At 41.6% G+C, this 15976-nt stretch overlaps 1 protein-coding gene across 3 annotated transcripts in view; it reads left to right on the forward strand.

Annotated features, from left to right (window-relative positions):
* LOC122806267 (SRSF protein kinase 1-like) overlaps nt 1-15976 on the forward strand; it is a 1654485-nt gene that overhangs the window by 392556 nt on the left and 1245953 nt on the right. For all 3 annotated transcript variants that reach the window (XM_044076540.1, XM_044076542.1, XM_044076541.1), the window contains exon 3: nt 2557-2665. In XM_044076540.1, the coding sequence (XP_043932475.1) occupies nt 2557-2665 (109 nt within the window). The remainder of the gene's footprint in view (nt 1-2556; nt 2666-15976) is intronic.

Genomic DNA, 15976 nt, shown 5'->3' on the forward strand with positions numbered 1-15976 from the left:
TAATCTACCCAATCATTTTCAATCAAACATGACCTAGCTCATCAAGTCCTGCCTTCTTTTAAACCTCATTCCTCTTCTGTATGTATTGTTTCCACAATTCCCATGTTTCCTATGTAGGTTGTTCCTACCCTTTTCTAAAGATCTGTTTCAGTTTTATCTCTGTTACTAATATTCACTACTTCTAGTATAGTTTGTTTATAACTTTATTTCCATTTTCTAGTAATTGCTTTTTGGCAGCCACCATAACTAGACACAGCAAGGCCTTTACCATGTCTGGGCAATTCTGATTCTGTATCAAAGATCAGAAAAATCACCCTCACCACACAAGTCTGCCTACCCAGCATCTCTAACCGTGCATCCCACAGGGAATCCTTAGTCTGACAATTCTTTGCACTCCCAGAAAATGTTCCCAGTTACCTCTTTCTTCCCCATCACACCTCCAACATTTGCTGTCTACCTGAGGAAAAATTCTCTGGATTCTACTCTGGATATAAACATATCTCTCTAAACATTTCCAAGCAAAACTTCTATATCTTCTGGATTTTGTTGCACATTTGGGAGATGTATATATATCCTCCCATTGTTTCTTTGAATTGCTTGTCCAGTATGGTCTTCCCAATCCTTTCTACCCTCCTCTGATTGATACTTATAGTTTGTCATGCAGTATTTTATATGCTCTACTAATTATTCCTTTTTAATGGCAGCTTCTGTTCTAGATTCTACTAAACTCTACCACTGCTGGTCTTTCGTTTAGGACCCCTCTATTTCTGTTTGCCTTTACTCCGATATTAATCCTTGATGAGGATGGCATTCTCTAACCTGCAGTCCAAATAAATTCTTGGTGTCTTCCCATTCTATCATCTTTCCCTCTTTAGTTATTTGATCCCAATACCTTGGGTCATTTGCCATTTTTATCTGATAAATTCCGTCCCCCTCTTGTCTATATCCCTAATTGCAGTCATCCATATTGGCAGAATCTCCTTTCTCCATTCCCTTGTTGGCTTAGTTATTAGGATACTTTGTTTATTGATAATATTCTGTATGATTATTGTTCTTAAAGACCTGCATCAAAAATCCCAGTCTTTCCTTCTTTCTTGACACTCTGCTCACTTTTGAACCCGCAACCTTTGCAAAGATCAAACTAATAGTGGTAAACAGCTTTTTTGGTAGCTTTCACCTCAGGAGAATGTCTGAACTACAAGCACTTAATGTGTTGAGTCCTTGCTCTCAGATTTCACTGAGACTGTCTCGGAGGACTAGCCCAACCTTTATGCCCAACGTAGTTACTGAATTCTCCCTTAACCACGTAATACATCTCCCAGTTTCCCTCAAACCCACAAAACAGGTTGAGAGACCCTAGTGCTGTTTGGATGTACATGGGCATCTCTGGTATTACTTGGACATGACAGACAATTTCAGAAAGTCAGATCAACTTTTTGTGGCCTTTGTTTCCAATAAAGTGAACAAACTAACAAACACTGTCTCTAAGTGGATCTCTTAACTGCATAAATTTTTGCTGCAAGCACTGTAGCAAAAAGGTGCCAGACCAAATTCGAACCCATACCAAGAGCCACAGCTGCTATGGCTTATTTCATTAGAGGAGTGACTACTAAAGAAATTATGGAGGCAGCCACTTGGTCATCATTTGACTTCTTTACCAAACCCTACAACTTACCCTCTTCATCTTGAGCCAGAGCTGGATTCACCTCTTCAGTTCCACAGAGGTCTTACCTCTGCTTCACTTCATCTGTCCAACCACTTATCTTACAGCTTTGGGGATCCTCCCAGTGACCTATTACTGTAGCAGAGAAACACAATGCACATAGTACATTTGTGCCTGGTTACTATAAATGTATATGTTCAAGTGTCTCCTCTGTTGCAGTATTCTCTCCCAACTTCCTTTCCCTCTTTCGTAGCCATGGGTTGGGGTGGGCTCTGTGTATCCTCTTCTTTAAGTCCCCTCCCCATCTAAATAATCCAGCAGGTTCTTTATACTAACTTTTCTGGGAGGTGTAGGGGAAGCTTGTGCTACAGGCCTAGGGCTCATAGAGGGAGGCCCCAGTCCTTGGGGAGGGCAAGAAAGACCTGAGAAAATGCCTTCAGCTGATGACCATTACCCCAACATCAAAAAGGGGGGTGCCTGCCAGGCCAGGGGGAGGGGATTAAATCTCTGGTATTCGGACTGGCCAAGGGCTTCCACATAGGAAATACCAGTGAGTTATTACAACAGTAAAGATATTCAAACATCTACATTTATGGTACATAGACACAACTGTACTTTACTCATTCAGAAACATGAATGTGTTCCAACATTGGTATTTGCAGCAAACCAAGACTAGCATTATTTCCATCAGAGTGGTGAAAGTGTTAAGAGGACCTGAAGTACTTTTATAGTTTTACAATTTATTGTTCAAATGACTTTTCTCAGTCATGCTGTTTTAAGGTAGCTGTACCCTTACCTAGCTTTACTTTCATTACAAAGACTGTATGCCTGTGCCTTAACATTCAGGATAATCAATGCGGTGCTAAGACTTTTATTTTTCTTTTCTGCTCTAGGTGGGTACCATTATGTGAAAATTGGGGACCTCTTCAATGGGAGATACCATGTGATCAGGAAGATGGGATGGGGCCACTTTTCTACTGTCTGGCTAGCCTGGGATATTTTGTAAGTAATTTTGCAAGTCTTTTACCCTTTGGTACTTCAATGAGGTTTGGTGCAAAATCTGCAGTTTACTGTTGTCAGAAAAGTTGAGTAGTGAGATTTCACTGCATTTGGGGTGGTGAATGATTTACTTTTGTGTTTGACTTCAGTTCCAAGAAGCTTATTGCTGGCTTACGTGTACTGCTCCTAGCTGTTGCTTATTCTTTCTAAACTCTGATTCTTTAGTAAGTTTTAAAGGAAGTTTTCATTTTTCACTCTTACTTAAGGTTAGTTAAGAATGCAGATTAGGAAGTGTTTACTTTGGAAACATCTTATTTTCTTGGTTTCAGAATGTTGTAGCATTTACTTAACTGAAACTGTAGAGGACAGATTGTATTGAAAAGGAAAAGATGTAATGTGACCTGAAGGACTTTAAGAATTTTCTGTGTTTTGGATTCTCCCTTGGACCATAGGAAGATGTTCATTTTAATGTGTACTGTTGTAGTCCTAAATTCTGGGAAGTTCTGCCCGCAGGAACCTGATGGCATGCCTGAAATGCAAATGTCTGTGCCTTCCCCTCTTGACTCAGCTGACTTCCTCCCACTCAAATGTCAGGTTGTTTTGTGGTACAAGAGGGACATCAGCTGGTGCCATTTTATGTTCTTTGTTGCCATAGTATAAAAAAAGCATGTTTTGTGTTGGTGTCTTCACTGCCACCTTATTCAAGAGCGCCAATAACTATCTCATTGGGGAACATTGTTTTTGGCTGAGTTTGTAATTGCTACTGCATCTAGTTTAGATTTGTGATTCTGGGTTTGTGAAAGTGAATAATTGGCCTGAGAGTGGAGAAATTCTTGACAAAAATATTTTTATTTTTAATGTGTATTCTACTTAGGCCCAAAGCACAACATAGCTGGCTGTCCCCTTTGTGCACAAAGCAAACTTCAAACTACTTGCATCCGAAGTGGAAAGCTTCACTATTGCCTTGCAGAAGGATAATGATATCCAGGATGTGGAATCCTACACCAAGGCACTCTATATGCATCTTCAGGATTGCATGGACCATGCTATCCCAAATAAAACCAAGACTCCTTCCTCAAGCAAGAAGAAACCAGTCTGGTGGACCCCGGCCATAAGCAAACTTTACAATAAAAGGAGGAGACTTGTACAAAAAAGGCCAAATCTCAAGTAGAAAAATCATCCCTGATCAGCATTAGTAAGAAATTGAGGGCCCTCATCAAGTCAACTAAAGCTAATTTTGAAAAGAAAGTCAAGGATGCCAAGGATAACCATAAGGCCTTCTATGGCTACGTCAGAAACCTAAATGGCAATGCTCAGGTCTGTTCTGAGCTAGTACAAAATGGAACAAAATACACTGACCCTTCTGACATTGCCAACATCTTGGCTGACAGGTTCAGTGCAAATCCCCCCCCCCCCTCACCACCTACAGGGCCTATTACCATTCTAGGGGATTGTGCAAGTCCAATTAGTACTGATACATTGGTTAACGAGGCTCTATCTAAAGCTAAAAACACTGCCTCTATGAGACCAGATGGTGTCCCAGGCTGTGTCATATGCGTGCTCCAAAAGGAATTAACCCCGCATCTTAATACCCTGTTCAGCCTCAGCCTCTCCACAGGATATGTGCCCATAGAATGGCGCACAGCAATGGTGGTCCCGCTACACAAGGGTGGGGCCACAACTGACCCTGGGAACTACCGACCAATAAGCCTGACCAGTCTGATCTGTAAGGCTATGGAGGGAATCATTATGGAACTCATAAATGGAGAGAGTGGGAACCTCCAGTCGCTGGACCCCACACAGTTCGGCTTCGTCAAGGGCAGATCATGCCTCCTGAACCTGGTGGATTTCTTTGAGACAGTTACTCAGGCTATAGATAAGGGAAAGGAGGTACACACGGCTTACCTTGACCTTGCTAAAGCATTTGACACCATTCCCCATTCAGGTATTATTGATAAGCTCATCAGCCTGGGCATAAACCCTTGCGTCACAAGATGGATCGCAAACTGGCTGTCAGACAGATCCCATAAAGTAAGACCAGTAACGAGTGGTGTGCCTCAGGGCTCTGTCCTGGGGCCCCTCCTGTTTGGCATATACTTCTCAGAAGTACAGGCAAGCATGGAAGGGCTGTGACTGACTGACTGCGGACGATTGCAAACTGGGTGCTATAATATAGTCTCCGGCCGACATGGAGATCCTCCAGAAGGGCCTAAATGAGACTGATGCATGGTGTCAAAGCCATGGTCTCAAGCTAAATGCAAAAAAATGCGTAGTAATCCCCTTTGGAAAAAACAGAGTACCCGCAAACTACAACATAGGAGGTAATCCCCTGAAATCTGAAGAAGAAATAAGGGATCTAGGGACCCAAGTAGATAGTCAGCTTTCCTTTGATAACCATGTTGCCAAAGTGGTTAGAAAATCCTTGTGTGACCCATCTGATCACGAAAGGGTTTGCATCAAGATCCAAGGATATAATGGTGCCCCTCTACTCTTCCCTCATCAGACCCATTATTGAGTACAATGCACCAATTGGAATGTACCTGGCTAGACATCTCCAGCAGCTGGAGAGACCACAAAGATACCTAACCAAGAGGATTACTGGCCTCAAACAGTTGCCCTATGCAGCATGATTGAAAAAGCTAAGACTGTTCTCTGTTGCATACCGCTTTCTCAGGGAAGATCTCTGTCTAACGTACAGAGCCATGTCCAACCCAGAATTGTTGAACATGCTCCATCTTAGCAAAACCAAATCTACTCGAGCTACACGCTCTAGGGATATAAACCTCAACACAACAATGAATAGAACATGCTGGAGGGATAGATTCCCTTCGCAGAGACTTCCCTTGCTATGGAACAGGGTCCCGATCTACATAAGACAGAGCCCCTCACTAGCACTCTTCAAGAGGAACCTTGATGACTGGATGGGTAACAAAGTTCACAGCGGGGATCACACCAACAGCACTACTAGATAGGGGCCAAGGGTACTAGCTGCTAGTACAACGGTCTAAGGAACTACTAAAGGGGCGGTGAATATCGCACAACGTGGCTGGGCTAATGTATGCCTTCGGGCAGATAGCCCAGTACCAACCTATGAACCTACAACTCAGGACAAAAATGATTGCGTCACAGGTAGTGTCTTCAGGCATGTTAAGCCCTAAAAGACCATACGCTTGGTCCCATTTTGCCATAGTAATGATCACGTTCTTCCCTAGCTACTCATCCAAGAGGAGGAGTTCAGAGAAACATGGGAAGACTGACTACAGCCACTTGGAAATGGATCACACTAGTCCAGGCACTGAAGTTGGTATGGTGTGCTTGCAGCCCCCATTCTCTAAAGGTCACTATTGAAGCCTCTGTTATGAACCTTCTGGAAGTCACCAAGCTGTTTGTGATATTTGCTTGTGGGCTGAATCCACTGTGCATTTAGTTTGTCTGGAGGTCTGAGGTAGGGCCTCTGTACCTGAGACCCTAATTGTGCTAAGTAAAGTGGAGGGTAGAAGCCCAGTTTTTTGTTCTCAAGGAAACTAATAGGGAATGAATTAAGTTTTTGAGCATCCTTCAGCAACTTGAGGCCTTGAAAGACAACTACCTAAACACAACTGATGTTTATGGAATTAAACTGCCAAACTCATATGCTTGAGTTTCAGGAATCTTTCTTTGGCAAGCAGGAGTTAAGGTAGAGAGGATCCGATGGCAAGGACCTGACAACAAGTGATGGGAGATTAAGCATGCTGTCTACTCAGGTGGCAATGATACATGTGATGCATCTTGCAGGGCAGCAACTACATTTTCAAAGATAAGTAAACCTGCCTGGTTGAGGATGCACAGCTCATGAAATATGAAATCAAAGTTTAATGCTCTACTTGATGAGGGTCTCCTTTTTCAAACCCTTCTGTGATAAAGATTTTGAAGTTTGTGGAAAAAGGAAGACTACGCAGCATTTAAGATTTCTTTTCCAGGATCCTAAAATCCAGCTGAAGGTACCCTCCTTTGAGCTGGACATTGTGCCACAAACACAGCAAGAGTACACAGTATAAAGGGGGAAAAAGACAACTGCAAGTGGGGAGGTCTGCAGGGCTAAGACCATCGTAGATAGGAGCAGCTGGATGAGGGGGTAGCTTGACTGAGTCATAGAAATTCCACATTATTTCTACATTTAAGCTTCATCACACATTTAATCTCGATAAAAATAGGGGATCACCAAGGTCTGTTTGTGGAGGAATGAGAAAAATAACCCAGAACTAGTGTGTCCTCAGCATCTTGAGACAAGTTTACTGATTTTAAGAGCAAGCCCAAACTTAGATTTCTTCCTATTTACAACTTACAGCTTCTTTTAGAGGACTTTGTAAATCAAGGGGCAGTAGAAAATTAGTGAAAGGAGAGGACTGTTCAGAGTTGTGCTCCAATTTATTTTGGAACCATGAAAAGAAGATTCATGCCACAGCAAGTAGAAATGGTTATCAAACTCGGGGAACCCATAGCAAGAAAAATAACCACAGATCTTGTAGAAGTATTAAGAGAGATTTGGGGAACTTTATGATCTCTGTAAAGCAGAGAAATGTGGAAAACGGTCATATTTGGAAATTTATGGAAAAATTATTTATGGCAAGTTAAAAGGCAAGGCTCAAAATGGTAATGTATAATTAAAAAAACAGGAAATCTTGAGCAGACCAGTATTTCTCAGGTTCTGTCTGGATACTGGAATGGTAGGACTGGTGCCTAGCATTGGCAGTAAACTATTCACAACTCAAGCTCCTCCTTTTAAATAACCCCTGCTACCTTTTCCAGATCTCATTGCCTCCTTCAAGAAGACATCTCCAAGTAGCATAAACACTTTTGGTAGTAAAATTGGTAGCTTTTTGTGCAGGTTTCACCCTAAGTTTCTTCTGTCTAACTCTTCTCCCACCTCCATCTTGGGCTACTGGCTTACTTTAACTTGTATTCTGTTGTCTCCCCCCCCCTCCCTTTCTTAGTGGCAGAGTAGAATAGTGCTCTGTAGAGCAGTGAGTATTTGCATGCATGCAGGTTTACTGGAGGCTTTAATGTTTGTCAAACTGTTAATTTAATAGTTTGGATAAGGAGGGTAAACCTGGTTTTAAAAAGTGCAAGTACTGCAGGGATGGAGTCTGCACTAGCTGTTAAGTCCAGCTTCTTGTCGTGGATTGACCGTGCATCTCCTGCCTAATGGCTTCAGCACCAGTAACTCCAATGCCATACACTTTGGCAGTGGTAATTACTAGGGCCTAGGCAATTGGCATAGTCTTAGGTTCTGAGGGAGTAGCTGGTGTTGATAGTTTGTGCTATTCTTTGTGTTGGAGAACACTGTACAGTGCCCCAGGACTGAAGTTCTCCAATTTGGCGTTGGCCCTGTTGTCTTCCATGCTGGCAATCAGTGTGGTGCTTCCAGGGTCAGCACCAGTTATGACTTTGTCAGCACTGAATGTTTTGGTCCTGAGCACTTGTGATGTCACTGTGCAGGAGTGAGCTGCAGTTAGCTTATTTGTCTATCATGTCACTGGCATTAACTCTACTCTAGGGTGCGATCTAAATCAAGGACTTGATAGATGAGCACTGTCTGGATTCCCTCAGGACCGGAGGAGTTCTGGGCCAGGACTGGTGATTTCTAGAGGTCAGTGTTCTGTGGGAAGTTTGGATAAGGGCTTCAGTTACAGCCCCCTGAGAAAGAGGACATGGAAGAGGAAACACCTGGACTCCTCCTCAGTCTTCCAGTCTGGGTACATATCTGAATAATGAGGAGCCTTCCTCAAAATCTGGAGGATCCTTTCTCAAGCAATATTTTGGAAATGATGAGTTAGAGGGGATCCTGACCTGTTGGCTCCCACTTTCTTGAGAAGCAGGTCTTACAGGAGGCTTCTGACTTTTCCCCCAGCAGCATGGCTCGTGTCTGTCCCAGATAAACTTGTGGACATGGTCTGCAGCAGTGTTAGGAAACAACCGGATGTAGTGGAAACCATCCCAAGAAAACCAGACAGGATTCTTGGTACTGCCAGAGACTGGCCTTTATTGGAGCAAAGTGCTTCATGGTGCCTGCAGCTACAAATGACATACTGTAGGACTCCCAGGCCACCGGTCATTCCATAAGGATTCCAGGATGATGAATACTCTTGAGAAACAAGTGTAAATGTCCAGTATGTCTGAATTCAAGGCCAAAAAACATTTTGTGCACATGGTTCCTTTTCAGAAGGAATAATCCAGAAAGTATCCGAGACTCTGAGCTCCCTGGCTGGCAGTTTCACTTCTCAGCTGAAGCACCAAGTGGCCATGGTGAGTGCAGTTTCCTCTCTTCACGTGTCTTTGTTTGATTTGCTCTTTAACTCTTTATCATCATTTTAGATTTTATCAAGTTATTAGTAATAAATATCAAGTAAAACCTGACAATTCCTGCATACTGATATTGCATTGCATGTGCTTTCCTGTATTTAAAAAAAAATGTATGTGTACATATATGTATACAGCTCATGTAATTATTTTTAATTGAAACTGTAAATGATGCAACTGGTGTTGGGTATATCTGAGTTATAAAACTGTTGCTCATGAATGAAACTGACCTTAAACGATGCAAATTATGTCCATATCTGTGTAATGGAGCTTTTCTCCATGGGCCTCCACTGGAAAAGAGCGGTGATCAGTCTGACTTCACTGTAAGTAATACCAATAACCAGGTAAGCAAGTAAGTAGATTGGTTCCTAGTAGCTCCATCAGTGGATCAATTTGTGTTAGCAAGATGTTTGTTCCAGCTCAGTCTGTCTTTGGAAATAACCATGAGTAAAGGCCGTTATATTTATTTATTTTACATTTGATGACCGGGAATGTCCGACTGAGCTAAGTAGCCCTTTTTCAGAGGAGGCCCGAGGAGAAAAGTTCCAAGAGACATGACATGATTGATATACAAAGTAGTGATACATAGACCAGTCACAAAAAGCGTACATAATACAAGACTAGTACAATCTTAATTGCAATGCAGTTTAAAAAGTAATAAAAACATATTTACATGTGATTAAATCTGGAGAGTGTTGATATAAGAATTAGAATACAGTTGCTGGGGATCAGCGATGGACCTCTGAGAGAGTTAGAAGCTAGATGAGACAGGTTTATGGGGGATGGTTGCATTGACCTATCCATTTAGTTTGCAGGTATTGTTTTGTGGCTGTTTTGAATTTTTTGTTGGAGGGTCCTAATTTCTAGTGGTACATTATTCCAAGTCTTAGCAGGGTTAAAACTGTAGAGATTTTGCCCTGTTTTGGTTTTAGGTTTATGAATTTGTAATAACCATTGACTGGAACTACAAAGAGATCTTGTTGGGGTGTAGTAGGAGATTGAGTAGAGAGAGTTGGACAATGAGAGTTTGTAGAGTCTTGAATGAATGATCTGAGTCTGAGTTAGTAGAAGGTTGGGTAGTTCTAGCCAGTGTAGTTCTTTCCGAGAGTGATGGGAGTTGTATATATTCTGTGCAGCAAATCTGTCAATCTTGTAAGTTGTTTCTAGTTTGGCTAATAGTCCAGTGTTAAGGTTAGTTAGAATTTGAGAACTATAGAGTAAGGTGGGTAAGAGTTAGAGAGGGTTATCTTTGCTTTCTTATGAAAAAACGTCTTGTTAAGGTACATTAGCCCCAGCTTCTGATGTGTTTTCTTAATGCAGTTATGTAAATCAAACTTTTCACGGTTAGAAACATCAGGTGACCTCATAAGCTGTTGTCTAAGTACTTTGAGGCCACTTGCTGTCCTGCCACAAGAAAGGATTTCAGCATTAATGACTGAGGTTTTGTCTCTAATTCAGGAAGACCAGCCACCCAGCAGTTAATGTGCTCAAGGTTCTGGGTCTCATGGTGGCATTGATGCAGATAGTTCCCAATGGCAGACTCAGCATGAGAATTTTACAGTAGACAGTTGCTGTACAAAGAAGTCAGGGAAAGCAGCAGGCTCAGATGAGGTCACAGCAGATATGATAAAGATGCTGGGTGAGCTAGGGGAGAAATGGCTCCTGAAGGTACTAATTGCAATGTGGAGAGAAAGGCGTATTCCAGATGACTGGAGAATAAGCATACTCATGCCAGTGTACAAGAACAAAGGAGACATCCACAACTGTGGACAGTACGGAGGCATCAAACTCCTACCACATTGCATGAAAGTTCTGGAGAGGGTGATTGATAAATGGATACGCAGAATAGTAGAATGTAAGATGGGAGATTAACAGTTCGGATTCAGATCAGGATGCAGCACAATTGACCTGATGTTTGCATTGAGACAGATACTCGAGAAGAAACTAGAGAAGAGGAGAAAGTCAAACTGGGCTTTCCTAGACTTGGAGAAAGCATATGACAAAGGTTCCAAGAAAGCTGATCTGGGCAGTACTGCGGTGGTTTGAAGTCCCAGAAACATTGGTAGAATTAGTACAGGCTATGTACAAGGACCCAGTGACTCAAGTACGAACAGTGTTTGGCCTCACTGAGGGGTTCCCAGTGGGAGTGGGTGTACACCAGGGTTCAGCTCTGAGCCCACTGCTGTTCATACTGGTAATGGACTACATCACCAAACAGGTTGGGAGGGGTCAGAGCAGCAAAGCTGCTGTATGCAGACGATGTGGCAGTACAGGCAGACTCTGATCTAGAACTTCAGCAAAGGATAGGAGAATGGAATGCAAATCTGAAGGCACATGGGATGAAACTAAGCACAGATAAGATAGTGGTAGTGACAGCAGATTGGGGAAATCAGAAGAAGCTGAGAATAGAGATAGATGGGAAGATAGTGGAACAGGTAAACAGCTTCAAGTATCTGGGAGGGGTGGTTGAGGAGAAGGGGTAGTCTGAATGAAGAGGTCAAAGCTAGAATCAGAGGGGCTGCAGCCAACTGGCATAGAGTATCAGGTGTAGTATATGACAGAAGAATGCCAAAGAAGCTGAAAAGTAAGGTGTACAAGACAGTGGTGCGACCAGTACTACTGTATGGTACAGAAACCTGGGCAGTAAAGGCAGAACAGTTGAAGTTAGAGGTGATGGAAATGAAGTGCTTAAGAAAGGTGGTAGGATGCACACTGTGGGACAGGCGAAGAAATGAGGACATAAGAGCAGAAGCCAAAGTAGCTCCAATTGCAGAAAAGATCAAAGAAAACAGATTACGGTGGTATAGGCACATGTGTAAAAAAGCAGAAGGCAATCTGGTGAGGGAGATTTGGGACAGACAGGAAGAAGGTAAGAGGAAGCGAGGGCGTCCAGCAAAGAGGTGGATGGATTGTGTGAAAGAAGATCTGCGACAGTCAGGCATGAGTGTTGAAGAAGGCAGGAGAGTGGCACTGAATCAAGAGAGTTGGCGACAGTTAATACGATACCCCGACCCCATGTAAATGGGAAAAAGGGGATGATGATGATGAGTTGCTGTACAATGGGACCAGTCTTCTCAGCAACTATGTCAAAGGATCAGACTTTCTTAGATGGTCAGACAGAGCTTCACCTGGTGGTTGTACTCCTGCAAAGGATCCCTTCGTCAAACCAGTACTGCTCACAGCAGTTGACATGGTTGTGTTTGCCCTAGGGTAAGGGGCAGTGTGCGGTCAAGACTGTAAGTTTCGTGGAATATGGAAGAGGTCTCCCTACACCCTGTTCTTGAGATGCAGGAATTCCTCCTAGAGTTGCGGGCATTGCAGAATAAGCCCCTTCAGGATTCACTTGGCATAAATTTGGCAAACATGTCAGTTGTGGGCTACTTCAGTAGGCAAGGAGGAACCACATTTTTTTTTTAATAGCTATATTGAATTATTACAGAAGACACTGGCAGACTTATATTTTATATGAAAGAAAACAAACCATGTTAACATATTCCCAGTTGGAAGCTTTATACATTGCATATATTATTTTTTTATAATTATCATTAAGCCAGCATTATAGAAATTGATCAGTTCCTGCCTTCCTTTAAACCTCACTCCTCCAAAGCATTGTTCCCACAATTTCCATTTTTTCTATTTAATTTACTCCTACCCTTTTCTAAAGATCCCACTTCCAGTTCTTTTATTTCTGTTACGATGTTCAGTACTTCAAATACAGTTGGTTTAGACTTTGATTTCCATTTTGTAGTAATTGCTTTTTTGTCAGCCACCAGAATTAAACTTGACAAGGCTGTACTTTTGTGTAGGTAATTCAGGTCCTTTAACCCAGCTCAAAATCATTTCCTTAGTTACAAATATTTGCTCACCCAGTATTTGACAGAGTAACTCTGTAGGGATTTTTTTTTAAGTCTGACAAGTCATTACACTTCCAAAACATTCTCCATCAAACCAGCTACATTTGCTATCTCATGAGGAAAAATTCTTTGGAGGCTACCTATGCAAACTCTTGCATGCAAAAATCGTAAATCTTCTAGACTTTTTGTATGTTTGGGAGCCGCACATATGCCTTTCCATTGTTTCCTTGCGAATTGCATATCCAGTCTTTTCTAACCTCCTCTGATTCCAGTAGTTATAGTATTTTATTTGCCCTACGAAGTATCCCTTTTTTAACAGCAGTTTCTTGGGAGATTACCCTATCCCTTTCTCTTCCTTTACTCTTATCAGCCCAATAGGGGCGGTAGTCTCTACACTGCAGGCCAAATGTCTTCTTGGACTCTTCCCATTCTGTTCCCTGTCCCTCTTTAGTAATATCCTCCCAGTATCTTGGTTTCTTTGCCAGTTTTCTCCAGTAAATTCCAGCACCCTCTTACATGTTCTCTGTACCCCTAGTTGCAGTGAACCTCTATCTGCAGAATAGCTTTCTCTAGTCTTGCATTTGCTTAGTTCTTATAATACTTTTGGATGCGTTATGAATATAAAATTCTGTATGGCTGCTGTTCTCTTTAAGGATCTGCATCCAGAATCCCACTGGCGCCAGTATTTCTTGAATTTTATCACTGTTTCATCATTGCTCCTTTCCACTTTGAATTATAGCTTTCTGCTCGTGTTGCTTATGAGTCTCAGCTGCGTAGCTGTAAAATATACCTTCAAATCAGGTCACCTTGTTCTGTTGGAAGAGTCAACTTATTCATGTTGTTATTTTCCCGCTGCCATATAAAAATCATTCAGCTCTTTATTAATTCTCCTCTGGTTGATAAAAAAAAATATGCCTGACATGACATGTATAAAACTAAAGGGACTAAAAACATTCTCACTTCTTGTCTTGTGTGTTGCTATCTGTGTTAAAAAAAAATAAGAGCTTCCAGTTTCTCCGTTTTTGTGTTCTCTCTACTTTAGTCTCTTCCCTCATATCCTTAGCTGCAGTAACATAATAATTTTTAATCCATACCCCTAAGTACTTCATTTTATCATGTCCCCATAAATGTGGGTATGGGTGAACCAATTAATTTGTGGGTGCATAAAACTTCTTTCCCAAAATGACTTTAAACGGTCTCAAAATGTTCCACAACACTGAAATGTCATTTTCTGATTTATCAGGTGCAAAATAATGTCTGTAAATAAAGCTAACTTTTCTTGAGTTACCATACTAATTATATCCCTCAATTTCTGATTCCGTTATTTTCTTCAGTGGCTCTAAATATGGCACAAATAAAGGGAAAAGGGGGTACCCTGCTTGGTTCCTCTGTTCAGACACACCTTATTGGAGAGGAACCCTCCCACCTTAACTTTTGCCTCTGATCCCATGTATATCCTCTTAATTAACCTTATTGTATCAGGGAATAAAAGTGCTTCCATCGTCTTATTCATAACATCACAGCTTATTCTGTTGAATGATTTCTCTGCACCAAAATCCACCAACCACTGCAGTATTTCCTTGCATTCTGCTTCCCTCTGGATCATCAGTGTTCTGTTAATGTCAAACAGTGTTCTGTTAATGTCAAATGTTTGCCTCCTCTCCACAAAACCTTATTGATCCATATGTATCCGTTTTGGCAACACCTTTACCTTTCTTTTAGCTAGTATGGATGTAAACACTTTACAGTCTTGGTTTAAAATTGAAATGGGCCTATATGAAGCTGCGGCATATGTTTCTTTGCCGTCTTTAGGTATTACAGCCATCACAATATTTTTTTTCCAGGATGTTGGTGCTTCCCCTTGTAAAATACTGTTACAATGCTGTTATACAAGACTTTCCAGATCTTTATCACTTTCTTCCCTTCTGGCTTTCATACTTAACAGGAACGCCACCTTTTCTAGGAGACTTTCCTGTAGACTGATGACACTTCACTTTTTTCTCTCCTAGCTTTATTGAGTTGTTGAGCCTCATCTGCATATAACCTTAGCATACTCAAGTCTTTCATAAATATTTCCATTTGTGTGTTCTTGATTTCTGTGTTCTGCTGTATAGAAGTTAAGTTTCTGAAATACCTCTAATAACGTTTACAGGATCTTAGATTATTTATCTTGTTATAGTCTCCTTAAGTTTGGCAACAACCCTTTCTACTTTCTGTTGTACAAGTCCTCATACTAAAAGTTTTTTGTGCTCTGGAGTTATCAAGTAGTTGCTTAATCTTACTAAACTCCTGCATATTATACAGACTCTCCTTTATTCTATAGCTGTCAGCAGCAGTTGCACATCTTCTTGTTCTGAGAGTTTCCCCTTACTATGCAATAACCTTTGTCAGCTCCTCCAAACAATTCCTGTTACTTTCTAGTCCTATCTCTTGCTTTTGTTTGTCCTATTTTTAAACTCCACATTCATTTTATCCCACTCACTAGCTGTATAACTTCTAAGAAAAATTCTGTCTTCCCTAATAAGTCTTGAATAATGAGAAAGTGCCAGTTCTCATTTTACCTCACTACCCTTCATTTTTATCGTAGTTGGCGTACGATCTGAAATATATATTGGGTATGTCTTGAAGCCTTCTGTTTAAATGCACATGATGTTCGTGTTTCACTGTTGCAGTCATTACATTTGGGTAATCTGCTGGAAGGTTGCCCTCAGTCGGCCTGAATTTCAAAGTCTTTGGTCCTGCGTCGGTTGCTGTCTTCTCTTCCATGATGTCAGGTCGTCAGGGGTATAAAACATGCAGCCAACGCCATTTTCTTTAGTCTTTCTTGCCGCGCGGTGCCCGAAGCAGAAGCATTTTGCAAGTGCCGGTCGGCCGACTACTGAAATATTCGAGTTGAGTTTCAGAACCGAAGTCTTCACTAAAGCTAATTGTATTACTTGTGGGAAGCAAATAACTCATAAGGATTTACATTTATATTGTATTCCTTGCCTAGGCCCTGATCACAACGTGCCTGGCTGTCTGTTTTGTGCTAGATTTAACCAACGCACTATTAAGTGTCTGTATAATTTTGCCTCAAAGTATTTTGGAAACAGATTTAACTACCCAGAAATGTCGTCGGATA

This window comes from Protopterus annectens, chromosome 7.part0, assembly GCF_019279795.1.
Source record: "Protopterus annectens isolate FY-2018-M chromosome 7.part0, PAN1.0, whole genome shotgun sequence".
In the NCBI taxonomy this organism is placed as follows: Eukaryota; Metazoa; Chordata; order Ceratodontiformes; family Protopteridae; genus Protopterus; species Protopterus annectens.